Genomic DNA, 15,846 nt, shown 5'->3' with positions numbered 1-15,846 from the left:
TAAATCAGAATTAGAAAAAAAAACATGAAAATAAAATGAATATACAAGCCAAATAAGTGCTTTCCCCGCAGCGGATTTTCACTTATTTACAAAGAGGATGATGAAAACTGAAGACGAGCGGGTGAAATTTAGATATTCACTCACCTGAAAGAGGAAAGCGTCTCCCAGTGAATTGCTAAGGCAGAACACAAAGTCCTTTTTGGGATGTTCGGGCACAGCCTGGACAATGCTGTTCTCTGCCCAGATGGCATGTTTAGGGATACTGTTGTGGTCGATCCCTGAACGCCCGTCGTTCTCATAGAAGAACAGAGTGCAACCTGAGAAACCAAAACAGAGTGTTGATGACCTTCAAAATTCCTTAAAACGTTCACCGTGACGGGATAACCCCATGTTCGTCCGGTCTCTGGGAAATGATATTATGATAATCATGATAACACAAAAACAGATTTGTTTAAAGCTATTTAATTCTGCTCTCCAGTGGCCAACATTAAGAAGTGCAGCATGGCTGACTTATCGAGGTGGGAAACATCATCATGTGAGTATTGATTTGATTTCAGGCCCAGCCAAGTGGCATAAGAACTGATAATGAGGTTTGTATCATGGTTGAGTTAAACTTGCTTTATTGAGCATAGTGAAGTAGATTAGTTGAGTGTGTTGGAGGAGATTAGATGAGCTCTGACACTGAGGTATGGAACGAGGCACGAATGTAAATGTTATGTGCAGATCCAGGGCGCGACAAACCTTTCAGGGAGACCCAGTAGCTTTTCCACTTGCGTCTAGTGGCCGACTCCACCTTCTTGTTCTTCTTATGAACGAGGAAGTTCTTGACGGCGAGCCGGCCGGCCTTGCGCACGGTTCCCTGCGTGATGCTGAGCAACGGGTCGGACTGGTAGGCGGAGCTCATGGTGCTCTGCTCGTCGCTGAGGGCCGACCCCGCCTCCTCCAGGCTCTCCGTCTGGCAGGAGCTCATCTCCAGCTCCTGGCGGAAGTTCTCGTAGACGCCCTGCACGCACTCGCTGGCCCCGCCTCCGCTGCTGCTGCCGCTGTCGCTCTCGGCGAACATGCTCCGGCCGGCCGCCGAGCACACGGAGAAGGAGGCCGACATGGTCTTGTAGCGCCTGGACTGGTGCTCCACCTCGGCCGTCACCCCGTCGATGCCGCTGTCTTCGTACTCGCTGCCCTCGCCGGCCGTGACGTCCTGCATGGCAGCGGAAGCATGAGACAGGTGAGACGGCATGGCGACCGCAGCCTCGTCATCACAACAAGAACTTCCACGTAACAAAACTCCTACCTCGAGCAAGCACCGCGCTGTCTCTGCAGATACACAGGACGGAGCCATGCATGGAAAGCAAACATGTTTTGGACTCTGTGGCCGACAGAGTGTCCATGAGCTGTTTAGTCCTGAGCTTCTGCTTGAAATTAATTACTCACTGCAAGTCTACGGCTCTTGCGTGAGTTGAGCCTGCCCTCTCCTACCCACATGGCCAAAAGCTCTCGGTTAGATGAAGGGGGTTACACCAAACCTGGTATCCCGGTCTAGGTCACGTGGCCAAATCATGCGCTCCAGAACTCCATTCACCCGCGCTAACGGTGCCCCACAGTGACGGGGCCACCACGCACGTTTTACTGTTACACTCTTCCACAGGCCTCCCCTCATTATCATGACAAAAGGTTGAGGCATTTCAAACGGGGAGTGACTTTAAGCTCATTGCTGTCCCCCCCGCCCACCCCCTCCCAAGGAAAACAACAGCTCCATCAGGAAACAACACGTCGCTCCCATGGCACAAGCAGGCATGCATTCTTTTTTTTTTTTTTACACTTAATCTGTTTTTTCTGGAGCTTATTATCTGCTTGGTGAATGCAGCGGAGGAAAAAGCTCAGACACAATGGGGGGAAAATGAATGAGGAGAGCTGTCTTTGGAGATAGCCTTATTGTAACGAGTGATGTAACTCGACCACATTAAGATTCTGGACGGCTCCTCATACACTGTCAAGTCAAATTCCTGCAGTTTGTCGCTGCTAAGACCACAAAACAGCTGTGATGCAGCTTGAGGATTTCGGGTCCCCTGACACTCTGCTAACTTGGAGAATATCAAATAAGCGTGTATAAAGGGTTAACACATTCATGGCAGGAGCAAATTAACACCCCATTTTAATTTGTTCTGTTTTTTTTTTTCTTTCTAAAATATGCCACATTTCACAGAAAGCAATTACAGCAACAATTATTGGTTTAAAAGATAAGGAGGAGTGTGAAATGACTGCACTTCCCACCTGTATCGTCTGCGCCCTCCTGCCCTGCATGCTGGCGCACATGGCAGCTTGCTGGCTGCTCGGGCCTTCAGACAGGCAGTGGGAGCGCCGGCAGGGGAGGGTGTACGCGCCGTAGGTGTTCCCGTCCTCCTCCGAGAGCGACAGCATCTTATCGTCTTCACCCTCCCTGATGGCCCTGTTGGCGTCGTGCCACTTGGCGTAGCGGCCGTGGGGTTGCCTGCGGCCGGGGGTCTTCTGGCTGTACAGCTCGTCCAAGGAGTTTGCCCTCTCGGCGGAGTCCAGCACCTCCAGGCACTGGGGGCTCGACTGTAAGTGGCCGCTGCAGTCGGTAAAGTCTCTCTCGTTGGAAGGGTCTATGATCTCCTCGGTGCTGGTCAGGTGCTCTTGGCTGAGGTCCGACAGGGAGAACTCCAAGCTGTCCTCGCGCCACATGTCTGCCGACTTGGACCTCTTCTTCTTGAAGCTGACGGTCTCCCGGGGACCGTCCCTGGTCTTCTGGAGGTAGGTCACCTCGCCTGTGTACACGCCTCTGTCCTGTGCTTCCTTGACGGCGGGGCCCGGTAGAGTTATACGCATGGTGTCCATGTGGACCGAAGGGTTGGCCAGGTCGTTGTGAAAAGACACGGGCCGCAGGTTCATGGCCACGCGGTCCACCCATATGGGGCTGCCAAAGTCAGAGAGGACATTGGCCTCGTTGAAGGGCTCCAGGCCGTTGTCAGCCAGGGACTGCGGGATGCTGGGCGTGCTGCTGGAGCGCGTGCTCGTCTCCGAATTCCTGTGCTCTATTTTCCCTGACGAGGCATGTCGAGAGCGTCTGGACTGCTTGTTGGAGATGCGAAGAGAGCGAGACATGTGCTTGCGTGACAAATGGCCCCGTTCGTTACCGTAGAGGGCATGGTCCCCACTCTGGCTCTCGACATTTCCCATGGTTCAGAAGCTGAGCGGGAGCGGAGACAAAGCTTAGTGGAGCTCACAGAACATGAAATAAATACGCAGGCAACATGCACTCAGCAGAGAAATGTGTCGGAAATCAAATGGCATGGCTGGGTGAAGGATTGTACCGCAACATTACTCTACCTGCAGGATTGCGATGATTTTTCAGGCATTTTGATCGTCAATGGATCTTCAGACAGTATGGTCCTGTGGCTGCTGGTCTGATCCACAAAGATCTAAAAGAAGAAAGAGATATCCAGGTAAGAAGTGTTCCGAGTCATAACACATATACTTTTCAGTAGGTAGAGATAGTCAGGTAAAACGTGCATTGTGATCCAGGCTCATTTACATGATACCGCATGCCTTCGACTTCTAAACATGTTGAGTATTTTCTGTTCCTGCAAGTTTGCAGTATGTCCCCAAGTGTAGCTGTCAGTTTAAATCACAATCCTCTTAACTTGAAATTGTATTAAGCATTGAAACCTTACACAGTCGGTTGTGTTAGTGCGCTAAATTGAGATAATCTCTCTATATTTCAATGTTTAATTCAATTTCATGCTGTTACTCTGCACACGGGCTAGTTTGAGCACGGGGGCTGTTCTGGAAATTATGGAAATGGGAAAGCGTATTCCTTCTCTCTGACACAAAGCTGCGTAACTGTGCCAAGCAGTTCTCGTACTACAAAGACTTATGGACTCATAAATCAATCCGCTCTTAATGCGATCCTTAATAAAGTCCCTGTAGGAGATCATAAGATCAAGAGGAGTTTGAGTGCCGGCGACTTCACATCGTGCCTGCAGCCGGTCGGAAACAGAGATAAAGGAGGCGAGGTAAGGAAGGTAGAGCGATAAAGCAACTGTGATGTGCACATGGTGGGTCCTCTCCGTCACCCACCTCCCCTAAAAGCCGGTTGCGATCAAGCCAGCTACATGGACCCCCCCCCACCCCGTCCCTCTCCCATTTGACAGAAGAAGTGATCCACTCAGCCCCTTTCAACATGCACAGGGGTTTGTGTGAAGTGGAGGGGAGGTAATGGCAATGAGTGCTGTGACAGCCTGAGTGAACACGCGTTATTCAAAGCTGAAGTGAACCATACCAGCCCATCCATGTAGCTTTGCTGTGTGTGTTCTCACACACTCTCTCCTGCGTTTGAGAGGACTGGGAGAATGGAGGGTTTGAGCTGTATTGCACATTTGGACTCGATCTACCTGCCTCCAGGCTGGACAGGCTGCTTCTTACTCAGAAAGGTCCTGCAACATGCCTGGGACCATCAACAGATGGACTGGAAGATTAACCAACAGTGCTGTCATTGTTGTTGTTCCTGATGTGCGCTCCCCTCCCTTTCGGACAGACCCTTTGGGGGTAGTGTCGTTGCGTGTATAGTCCACACAGATGAGTGGGAACCCAACCCTCTGCTGCTGCATGCATGCACTCAAGCTTACTGTGAAGAGGGGCGTTACGTAAACTGGAGCTGACCCCGTTTTTTCTGCCTTATGTTGCTCTCCTTCCCCTCTTTATTCTGCTCACTCATCACCCCTCACAGGTACTGCACTACACAGTGTTTGATGTTGCATCGAGTCCAATTCATTTTCAAATAACCCTTTAGTCTATGGCCCGTTTTTATTCACGTGGGATTGGCACAGAGGAAGAAATGGAAAAACAAGAAAAACAGAAATGTAAAGAAAAGTGCAGAGGGGGGAAAATGATGATGCAAATGCCACTGCACTCATTACAATAAACCCTGGATTCACCGAGGGACATAAACAGGCTTAAAAAAAAAAATGCTAGCAGAGATATGACACCCAGGGGTGATCCCAGCCTTGTGTTTGCATCCTTTTCGAAGCAGCGCCTCTCCGTTTCCTGTAGATTTGACATTTGACATGTAAAAGAGAAAGAAAATGGGAAAGGACTCACAAAAACTACAAATGAAATGAAATATAGCCCTTCACGTTTTGCTCTGACAGTCAATGTTTAATGCAGGGGCTTTAATATGTTGCAGAGCTGGATGTGTTCATGTACCGAGTGTTTTCTAATTTAAAGTGATGTGGAATTACTCAGAAACTAATTAGAAACAGCGAGCTGCGAGAAAGTAGATGTAAATGGTTTACGTAGCTCTGGGTGCAGTTTCCTCAGCAGATTTACAGCGACCCGCTGTGCAGTACAACCTTGTTTGCTCACACCTGAAAAGTCTGAACCAGCTTTGGTCTCAATGAACAAAAATATGTGGCAACACAAATCGCCTGGAAAAAAAACGCTGCAGCTCATGACACACAACTAAAAATACTTCGGTTGCAGCGTCATTTCACAGGTTATTCCCACTGAAATTAATGATATTTTTCTAGGGAAAAAAGCCTGGAGAGCAGAAAGAATCAGGGCAAACATAAAAGTTGCAACCAATTATACGTAACAATCCGCAGTCAGAAAAAAAAACAGAGCGAAACTTGAAAAGAAGGAGCAAAGTAAACCGATGCCTCGTCGTACAAGAGAGAACAAGCAAAAGTGCATACACACACCAAAGTCTACTCAGCAGCACATCAGGAGGATCACTGGGTCAAAACCAATTTAAATCTTTACTCAGCAAAGCAAAGACAGCTTGTTACTGCAACCTGCTGCAAGATCCTCCACTGCCAATTTTTACTCATGAACAGAGACCAGCTCTTTTGACTTTAAAGCTTTTGGGTTAAATGAAGAAGGAGGAGGCTCTTTTTTTTATTTTTTTATTTTTTTTATGCCTAACTCAGTTTTGACCTCAGGGCCAGATAACAAAGACTATTTCTGTGGATGTAAACAGTAGTTTCAGCCGAGCTTTTTCGCTATAAAAGAGCAGAAAATAGTCAGGAAGTGGATGCAGAATAGCCTCGCGGATAAAAATGTACCAAGGAAGAAGTCTAAAAGCGGACATGGCAGGCCTGTCAACCTGATGGGGGAGAGATTCACAGTCAGTAATAAACCTCAGTGCTTCCTGCTTCATGTCAAGTAGAGCAGGAAGCCACTGGGAGGAGGCATGAGAACATCCAACGTAACTATAACTGGAATGAATGTTTTTGTGATTGCAAAAGGACAAATGCACAGTCAAGAGACAAATGAGACAACACCGGGCATTTGGGCCACACCGGCGTGCAGGTTCCTAAATCTGGAGGGCCGACAAGAAACGTTTCACTGTGTTTCACTTATCTGAATATTTCAAGAAGTCAGATGCGCGCGATTCCACGACGCACAAGCACAAATGAGGTTTCGCTGTATTTTGTGAAGGTGCAACGCAACGGGTGCACTGATTCCATCACCGGTTCTTTATTAATACATGAGGAAGAAATGCTGGAGCTGAGAAAGATGTTCCAGGCTGTCAAACCCCCTGCAGCGCCGGACAGGAGGATCCTATAGAAATACTACACACACACACACACACACACACACACACACACACACACACACTCAGAGCTCAGTACGGCTATCTGCCCAACTGTCCTCCTTCATTTACACCGTGCTTAACTCAAATAATTAAATAAATACATGGAAATAAACAATTAGATCGGAAAAATGCTGTCAGCGATTTGGCAACGTGACGGAGCGAGGACCTAGGTAATTGGGTCACCTCTCATTTTCATGAGGGATGCATAAGAGGCACATAGCGGCAGAAGTCGCAGACAAGCCATCCATTACAGCCCCTTAATGAAACACACAACCACAGTCGATTCCAGCCTCCCACAGATCGGAGAGAAGAATAGTTTTAATGCGAGTCAGATTAGCGGCACAATGGCATCAGAAAGGCAAAGAAAATTCACCAACCGCTCTGAAACAGTATCAGGCGCCCTCTAAATGAGGCTCAGACGGGCAAATATCCAACTTATAATGTATGTACTACATCTCTCGATTATATTAGGGCACAGCACATTCATTTGGCACATTCATTTTGTAATTACTGCCAAGGGCTCACAAGAAACTGATGTTTCCTGTAAAGACCTAAAAAGTATTATCCCAAATTATGCAATCTAAGACTTTTCATTTACCCTCTGGAGGCATCTAATGCAGGGAGGCTGGAAGTAAAATACAATCTCCTCCATAATACGGCTCAAATCTGCTGAGAGTTCAGTGTGAATACATGGCTCAGGGGTATCACTCACCCAAATGCCTGCCTATAACGTTCTTAGAGCGAGAGCGAGACAGAAGTTACTGTTCTGCATTCAAGACATTACAAATTTGTGGAGAAATGTGATGAGTATATAAAAAACTGTTTTGGGTGTTGCTCTGTGTGTGACTTTAGGACGCGGTAAATAAATACACGTCACTGATTCTGATCCACGGCAGCAGCACTTTGGGTCCACGACAACAGGCCCGTTTCCACCAAAAGGTTCCTGGTAGCATTTCGGGGGCAGGAGCTGCTACAGGCAGGGTTGCCAGGTCTGTGAGACAAAAGCAGCCAAACAGCAACTCAAAACCAGCCCAAAACCCGCCCAACCTGGTATAAAAACGGCCCAAAAGTCAGCCCAATCCCAGAACTCAAAATATGCCCATAAAAATCCATGTATGTTGCTTTTAAAGTCCAACAGCATTGCTATAATTGCAAAATGCACTATAATATCTATAAAATAACACCATAAACATTAAAGGCAATTTCCCGAAACAGTTCTTTCACCTATTTAATTTACAGTATATCAGAAGTTAAAATATAATATACTACCCCGAAGTTCCTGTGGTGGAAACGGGCCTAACGTCTACGACATCGGAAATATGCAGGGGGGGGGGCTAGAAAATGCCAATTCTTCATGTTTCCATTCCGTGCACTGTGGGATTTGGTCATCATTGAAGTATGTGACAGGTAGATTTAAGGTCCTTTGTTATTAAAGACCACTTGAAAACCCAGCTTATATTTGACAAATACTTGGGCCTGTTGGAACAGGAGCGCGGCAGAAACCCCGTCCAAACCCCCCGAGCTGCTCCTCTCCTCCTTCAGATCCCCAAGGAGAGAAACGTCAAGGCGCTTCTGTCGTTTGAGGAAACGGTGTAATTCTTGCCCTGCGGTTATAATATGGCTTAAGGACTTCCAAACACAGAGGAGACCTCGCCGAGAGAGCGAAACACCTGGCCACACATTCCAGCATCTGTGAGCTTGATGTGAAAACACAAGACGGACGGACGCGCGCACGAGGAGAATCCGGCGAGAGGCGATCGGAGGCGTACGCTCGGGCGGGGGGGATGCAGGCGCAAATTGGACGAGCTGTTTAATATGATCTGGTATGGTTTTGAAACACATTCCTGTCAGCGAAGCCACACTGGTGAAAAGCAAGAATGCACCGGGCAAACTAGTTACAAGCTCCGACACAAAACCCTGTAATCTGAACACTCCAGACTCGGAGATAATAACACAGGTAGTTAGCTCTATGGAAAGGGGGGGTTAACACTGGAGCCAGCTCACATTTCCCCTCTGACATAAAGTCATGCGCGTCTTTGTGAGTGGAAGATGCACCAAACATCCCAACTCTTGTTTTCATGACTCATTTTCTGCTCCCACGTGTGATCGAGTGTATTTAGGATTCTATCAGGCCGGAGGGAAATTTGACATCACAGCACGGCTTGTTTTTGTTGCGTCCGCTTTTAGATGTTGAATGTCGGCGCGGTGAATTCCTGCAGGATGGCATTTATTTATAACCAGCGTCCTTTTTCTGACTTGATGAATAAAGTTTTTTTGTTTTTTTTTTCCTCCCCGTCTTCATTTAGCAGTCTGAGAAAGAGAAATGGACTGCGGACCACTGTCTTTAGCCAAAGAGAATTTTTTTTTTCTCTCTGAATTTGATCTGTAACCCAGGAAACCCTGAATAAGAAACAGCTGGGAAGGGAGGCTTTCAGCAATAATGACAGCGACTTGAGTTGTGCTGAATAGCTGTGTACCAAGTAACGGCACAGAACGTAATGTGAAGCGATGGGCCAGTTTACTGTTTGCAGCTGCTGGGGCTTTTGGCTGCTCTAGCATCCATTCATTTGTTTTGGATTCACAATTTATCTCTAGAAGATACAGCAATTGGAAAAATAATGTGTACCTTATTGAACAGACATATTGATATTCATCCTGCAAATTCAACTACCGATGCCAATATCTTCATTGTGGAAAGTGTCATTTTCAACAGAGCAAGCACATGCATATCAACATACCTACACAATATTATTAGTATTAGTACAGAGTTAATACGAATTGCAACCCCTCAGGCCAAAGCGTGGCTTAAGCAGAATACTGCAGCTCTGAACAACGAGTTCATACTGAGCTCATCTCACCGAGAACCAAAATAGACGCACCAGCAGGCCTCGCCGCCCGGTCATTCTCATTTGCTGCAGAATTGATTTCATGTTCCGGAGGAGAGCCGCCAAGGCTGCCGCTGTGACCCGTCTGACCCCCATCATGAAAGGCTCAGGTGGCCGCGTCGCTGTAGGACTTTGTTAATGTAAGGGAACACCCCGAGAAAGGATGCCAGCACACATCAACCCAAATAACGGCTGGCATTACAGCCGGTGTGAGACCCGGCGTGACAGCCGCAATCGGTGATGAAGGTAGATTGTTCCACCAGCCCCCGTGCTTTTGGCCTGCGGGCACGGCGCAGTGGGCTATATTCAGCAAGTCATTTGACCACGAACGTCGCTAATGTTATGCTTTGGGGTGTGTCGGCTAATACGGCTGAGTTTAGTGAGATGCACCGTAATCGAAGTTGTTAAAAGCACCGACGCCAACGCTATTTTGGCCGCTCGGAGCGTCCATGTCGGCTTTAGTGTCCCAGCGTGATGGGAAAGGAAGTTTCTTCGCCTTTATTAAACTGTTTTCCCTTTCCCTGGCATGTCGATGTGATTCTGAGTAGCACAAGACCTAAAGGCAAAAACCAAGCTTACCTAATATATTATTTATTCTTTGGTACCGGCACTTCTGCTGTTAGTACAAATACATAAGGGAAAATGAAAATCACCCTTCTGCAACACAGTTCCTATTCAGTGAATGCATGCCCATGTAAAGGGGCATGCAACCCGTAAGCCATAATCATGTTTTAGACATACATATCAAGGTTGTGACTGTGTAGATCTGAAAGTATACTACATTTTATATAAGAAATCTTTAGTCTTTATTGCTTTTTATTTCTGCTATTCAATTATACTCACCAAGTGCTGAAAACACATTGCCCGTGGGTGGATTTTAATCGTTTTTTGTTTTGTTTTGTTTTTTTCTCCTTGAAATCTGCCACATCTAAGAGTTAACTCTAGGTAAGAGTTGCTGATTTAGATCACGTTGAGTAGCAGCTTGTGTTGTTTGGTCTGGTGACACCTTTGCTCCAGCCAATATTTTCTCTAGGGCAGTGCTTTGTGCAAAGACCCTTGGTCCTGCCCCTGTTTGAGCTCTGAATGGGATGTGTGCACAGCCGATGCTGCGGGTTTGGTAGGTCAACACGTAGCCTTTTGACCATCTATAGGTCTGACAACAGCTCACTAGCATGTATGGCTGCTGGTTAAAACAAATTAATGTGAATATTTAGCTCTTCTGCAGGGGGAAGTGTGATGCAGCTTGCAGTCCACGGGTTGTGTAGGAGCTCTAGTTGTGCTGAAGCTCCACAGAGAATCATCAAATAAAAAAATCAAGAATTGGGTTTGCATCATGAATTGCAGTGTTCCCTACGTGTTTGGCATCGGTAACAGTTTCATTTGCAATCTGCAGCTAATTACAAAGAAAATACATTGTGTAAAGCCGACCTTACTTAGGCTCACGTTTGACTCTAAATTTCTTATTATTCTTTGTCTAAATAATTTTATGATGCACTCCTAGCAACTGCATTCTTTGTCTTTCATCTGCTGTGGCCGCAGGCGATCGTCTGTTGTGTTTAAGATGCACTGGGCATACCAATGGGTCTGTGAAATTAGCGCTGAGATAAGATACAAAATGAAAGATCAGAATGAATGAAAAATCACCGTTGAAATTTGACGCAATGACATGTAACGGCGGGAGAATTCGCTGAGCGTTTCTTTTCCTAAACGGAGATCTTACGATGCCATTCTGTGCCGAAACCATCCCGAGCGCTTAAATCTCACCTATGCCTACACATTTCCTGACCAGAAGGTTACAATCTAGAGCGCATCCTGCTTACAGCTTCTTAGCTCCTCATTGGGAACCTTTGAAGTCCTCTAACAACTGTTGATTGGAGGCTTTCGCCAGCCATGCACCACCGTGGAGACAAAGGGCTGGTGGATAAAGCCTGTAGTGGCTCTTCTTACTACGGACCTGTGGGGGAAGGGAACTGTGGTTCAAGCTGATATGGTGAGCGGGGGGATTTCTCCTACAACACAAACCTGTGCCCCCTAAAACCTGGGAGGGCCATCAACAAATGGGTCTGTACACGTTTTTTTTACTTTTGACTGACACAGACTGCATCCCCAAGGAGAAGAATCCCCCAACAATTAGCTTTTGTTCAGATGAAAGGACAACTGGCAACTCTGTCTGACGCTTAAAAGGTTCAGCCACCAATTCATCATTCATTATTACCGTGTCAAACACATAAATGCTAGGGCTTTGTCTATCACCTTTGAAGATTTCAAAATTTACTCGAACAAAGCGCCTCTGCTTATTATCTATTAATGAAAGCGCAAAGTAAATTTCCATCAGTCTTATCTCTCCTTTCATCTTGCGTACCTTTTTTCGCCTAAATTTCATCTGGCTTTCCAGCGTCTTCTTCCTCTGCAGCGCCTACTGTAAGCAAGACACCGTCAGAGCATTAGGGACCCTTTGATTCATGCTGTCTTTGGTCATGTTGGTGATCTGAAGTCGAGCTTACTGTACTGTTGCACTCATTTAAGCTGCTTTAGAGGCAAACATCAGCTTAAACGCCTTAGTGTAAAGGCACCTCCTTTGTTAAATCACTCAAACTCTAACTCCCAACAATGTCAAACTTTGAAGTTGCTAAATCAGATGCAAAGGAAACATTTGCTGCCAGGCAGAGATGGCTGGATCACACAAAAATTGTACATCAATACTTGGTTTGTCGTAGAAGCATCCGGCGGGCAGGAGGATGAAAAAAAAAAAAAAAAAAAAAAAAAAAAAAAAAAGGTTTCCTGTAATGAAATAGGCTGCAGTCACTGCGACAAAATGCAGCCACAATCACCAGAGAATTCCACGAGATGACCTTCTCATAGCTTGTAACTGTCACTGTCAGTGAAAAGGTCTCCCCTGGCGATACGAGGCTGCACAAGGCATCAACTTTAGTCTGCCTTTACATGCCTCACATTCCTGACTTTTACAATAGGCTACTCCACAATCACACTTCAAACACACTCAAACCATTTTCCCGCTCGCCTCAGGAGCAAATGCGCTTGACATTTTTATCATTAGAGCCCCTTCTGTGACCAACATCACCGAGGCTTGTGCCCACTGGTTACTCCAGCCCTTTCCAGTGTTTTGCTGGATTACTGTTGCCCTAACCGAGGGAAACTGCTGCATTCGGGGAAGTCCTGCATTCTAGAGCAGGATGCTTTGCATGAAAAAAACAGCTGTAAGTTAAAATTAGATTTTTGTTGCAACGAGTGAGAGTGATAATTTAGGTTAACGTTAATTTAGCCATGTCGAATCCAGGCACTGACTTTTCCTTCTCACTGGGAGCTCTTGCTGTGGAAAAAAGAAGGTGGACCCAGGACTCGGCTCTAGGTTTTGTGTGCAAAAGCAAATGCCTTATGTATGCAGTAAGCTACGTGCACAAGGACACTGCAACAGAAATGACAGAACTGAGACCATTACAAAAATAGCAGCTGCAAAAGCCTTTGGCCAAATTTTTTTGTGACACAAAAAAAAAAAAAATGACAATATGCAAAACATGCTTTACTGTAATATCTCTGGAATGACATTAAGGATGCTCTTTTCTATTTTGCATTGTGTGATTCTTACAGAGTGCAAGGCTGGCATGTTTTAGCCTGGGTCATCACACTCCTGGTGAGAGCAGGCAGAGAGATGGACTCGGTCAAAATTGCTACTGAGGATGTCAAGGTTCAGTTTTGCTGTGTGGCAGCATTTCAGGTTTCCAATAAAGGAAGGAAATGCCAATAAAACAACTGACAGGGCAACAAGACTTTTAACAAGTGTAACAAGAAAACCTTTACTTGCAGGTTACAGGGCTTAAAGAATAACGTACTGAAAGGCCGACTCTGAGTCGACTCTGGAAATAAAAAAAAATCCAATGGAAAGATCATGGTTAAAACTTAATACTCTCATCCTTTTATAATTGCACTGAAAAGATCACAGCCAACAAAATGAGTGTCTCTGAATAGTAGCTCAGTAACTTTTACTCTGAGTACAATTCAAATGAGCTGCTTTTTACATAAGTAGAATTTTTCAGTCATACTTCATTTTAAGTAAGATATCACAATACTTCTGTCATCAACTTTTTAGTACTTTTTCTACCACTGCAGGTAACACAAGCATTATATCACACATTCATATCAAACCAAACCATTAGCTGAACATACACTGCAAAAACTCAAAATCTTACCAAGATTATTTGTCTTATTTCAAGTCAAAAATGTCTTATTACTAGTCAAAATATCTCATTACACTTAAAATAAGACATGATCACCTCAGAAGTAACTTGTTTTTAGACAATTGTCTCTTGTTTCAAGTGAATATTTGCTTGAAACAAGTGAAAATTTGCTTGTTTCATTGGCAAAATTTGTTTCTTGTTTCTAGCTAATTTTCACTTATTTCAAGTGAATTTTCACTTTTTCCACTGGCAAATTTTGCCAATGAAACAAGCAAATTTTCACTTGTTTCAAGTGAATTTTCACTTGAAACAAGTGAAAATTGTCTAAAAACAAGTTACTTCTGAGGTGATCATGTCTTATTTTAAGTGTAACGAGATATTTTGACTAGAAATAAGACATTTTTGACTTGAAATAAGACAAATAAACTTGGTAAGATTTTGCGTTTTTGCAGTGTATAATTACATCCCTATCACCTAAAGCTCAATCATCAGGCGGACTCTCCCCTCCTGCACCTTCTAACAGTGAAGAGAGAGAAAGTCCAGTGACGCATGAAGCGCCGCACCAGATCATCTCATTTTCATTCTAAGCTTCAGTCTAATTCAACGCTGTACTATTTACCTCCATCAACAGAGTCGGTCTGTTTGTCTGTTTGTTGGCAGATTATCCCAAAAAGTTCTGAGTGAATTTGCATGAAACTTGGTGGGAAGGTTGATCACAGGACCGGGACGAACTGATTCATTTTAGACAGTGATTGACCGAAAAGGGGCGTGGCGGTGGGCGTGGCTTCACATAAAAATACAGGTAACTTTTGATTCATGCAACACCACAAAACTCGGTGGAAAGGTTGATGATGGTGCAAGGAAGAACTGCATCATTTTTCACACTGACTGGCCAAAATCTGGCGTAGCTTCACATACAAATGGAGATAACGTTCAAATGCGTGTGTGGTGATGGGCGTCATTAACTTTTGGTGAATATCTAACATGTGGGGATGGCATATCTTGACAGCTGGATAGTGCTGGTGGGAGATATGCATTCTGAGTGCTTTTTTTTTCTTGTTTTCCGGTGAAACACAGTGTTAACTGCACTGAATGGACGCTGAAGTCTTCACACCACAGGCCAGCACCCCGCCGGGTGAGCCATTCACCTACCAGACTCACTTTGGCAGCCGACTGTTTGCCTGAATGTCCCTTCATTGGCAACCGAATGGACACAATGCCAAGGACACTGAAGAACTGCGACTGTGTATTGAAAGTGTGTTTTCTGTTAATCCGGTTCACTCGGGATCATCTTCCACCGAGGCAATCATTTGCTTCCAGGTCAGCGAGTGGGAATATCAAGCCAGGCTTTAATCTGAGCGTTTCCTTTTTATAAAGCACCACAAATACAGGCACACAATCCAAAACTCCACTCTAAAAAACACATTTGGGTCAATGTCAAGGCCTGTTTTCTCCATTTTGACTCCAATATTAATGAGCAGGGAATAAATAGCTTTAGGCTATGTTACAAATGGGCTGTACAAAGTTGCCTTGAATGGAGGTATTGAAAAAGGTAGCGCATGCAGAACCATGGGAGATTTGCTTCTTTTAGCCGATGAGATGAGAAACACAGGAGTATTCTTGTTTCAGCTCATCTTGGATGTGAGAGCAAATTTCCAAATAACGCAAAAGTTTCCAAACTGCAACTGCCTGCCTGGCTTTTTTTTTTTTTTTTTTTTGGAAGCGTTTTGCCTTTTCATTAGCCTCTTGATGTGTCCACCATTCGAAGTCGTCGATGCCATTTGCTCAGAAGTGTATCTGCAGACTGAACCAGCAGAGAAGTCATCCCTGAGCACCATCTCGACCATAACACTTCCAGCTCCCCCGCCGTGTTTCCTTGTGCGCTCAAGCATAACCAAGCTGGATCCTGACACACATGACTACACAAAGCAGGGGAGAAAATGTGTTGTCTTGCTCCGAGCAGCCTTGATCAGTCTTTTTCCAGCACAGGAATCTTCTATTGCCCTGCAGTAAAATGCCACTGATAAAGTCACAATGTAGCTGTAATCCACTGTGTTTAACCATCAGCCAGCTTCAGCTTCAGGAGGATCCCTTACACAGCCAATGTGTGGTGGCAAGTTGCGTGCATAGGTATTTTGGCAGTTTGATAGTC

General features: G+C 45.4%; 1 protein-coding gene across 1 annotated transcript in view; it reads right to left on the bottom strand.

Moving 5' to 3' along the window:
- LOC115370070 (T-lymphoma invasion and metastasis-inducing protein 1-like) overlaps positions 1 to 15,846 on the bottom strand; it is a 66,957-nt gene that overhangs the window by 34,866 nt on the left and 16,245 nt on the right. The window contains exons 2-5 of the mRNA XM_030066889.1: positions 3,349 to 3,440; positions 2,272 to 3,208; positions 742 to 1,198; positions 145 to 317 (exon numbers count right to left, since the gene is read on the bottom strand). Coding sequence (XP_029922749.1) covers positions 145 to 317; positions 742 to 1,198; positions 2,272 to 3,198 — 1,557 coding nt within the window. The 5' untranslated portion in view covers positions 3,199 to 3,208; positions 3,349 to 3,440. The remainder of the gene's footprint in view (positions 1 to 144; positions 318 to 741; positions 1,199 to 2,271; positions 3,209 to 3,348; positions 3,441 to 15,846) is intronic.

Source organism: Myripristis murdjan, chromosome 13, assembly GCF_902150065.1.
Source record: "Myripristis murdjan chromosome 13, fMyrMur1.1, whole genome shotgun sequence".
NCBI classification, from domain to species: Eukaryota; Metazoa; Chordata; class Actinopteri; order Holocentriformes; family Holocentridae; genus Myripristis; species Myripristis murdjan.
This window is presented reverse-complemented; position numbering and strand designations above follow the sequence as displayed.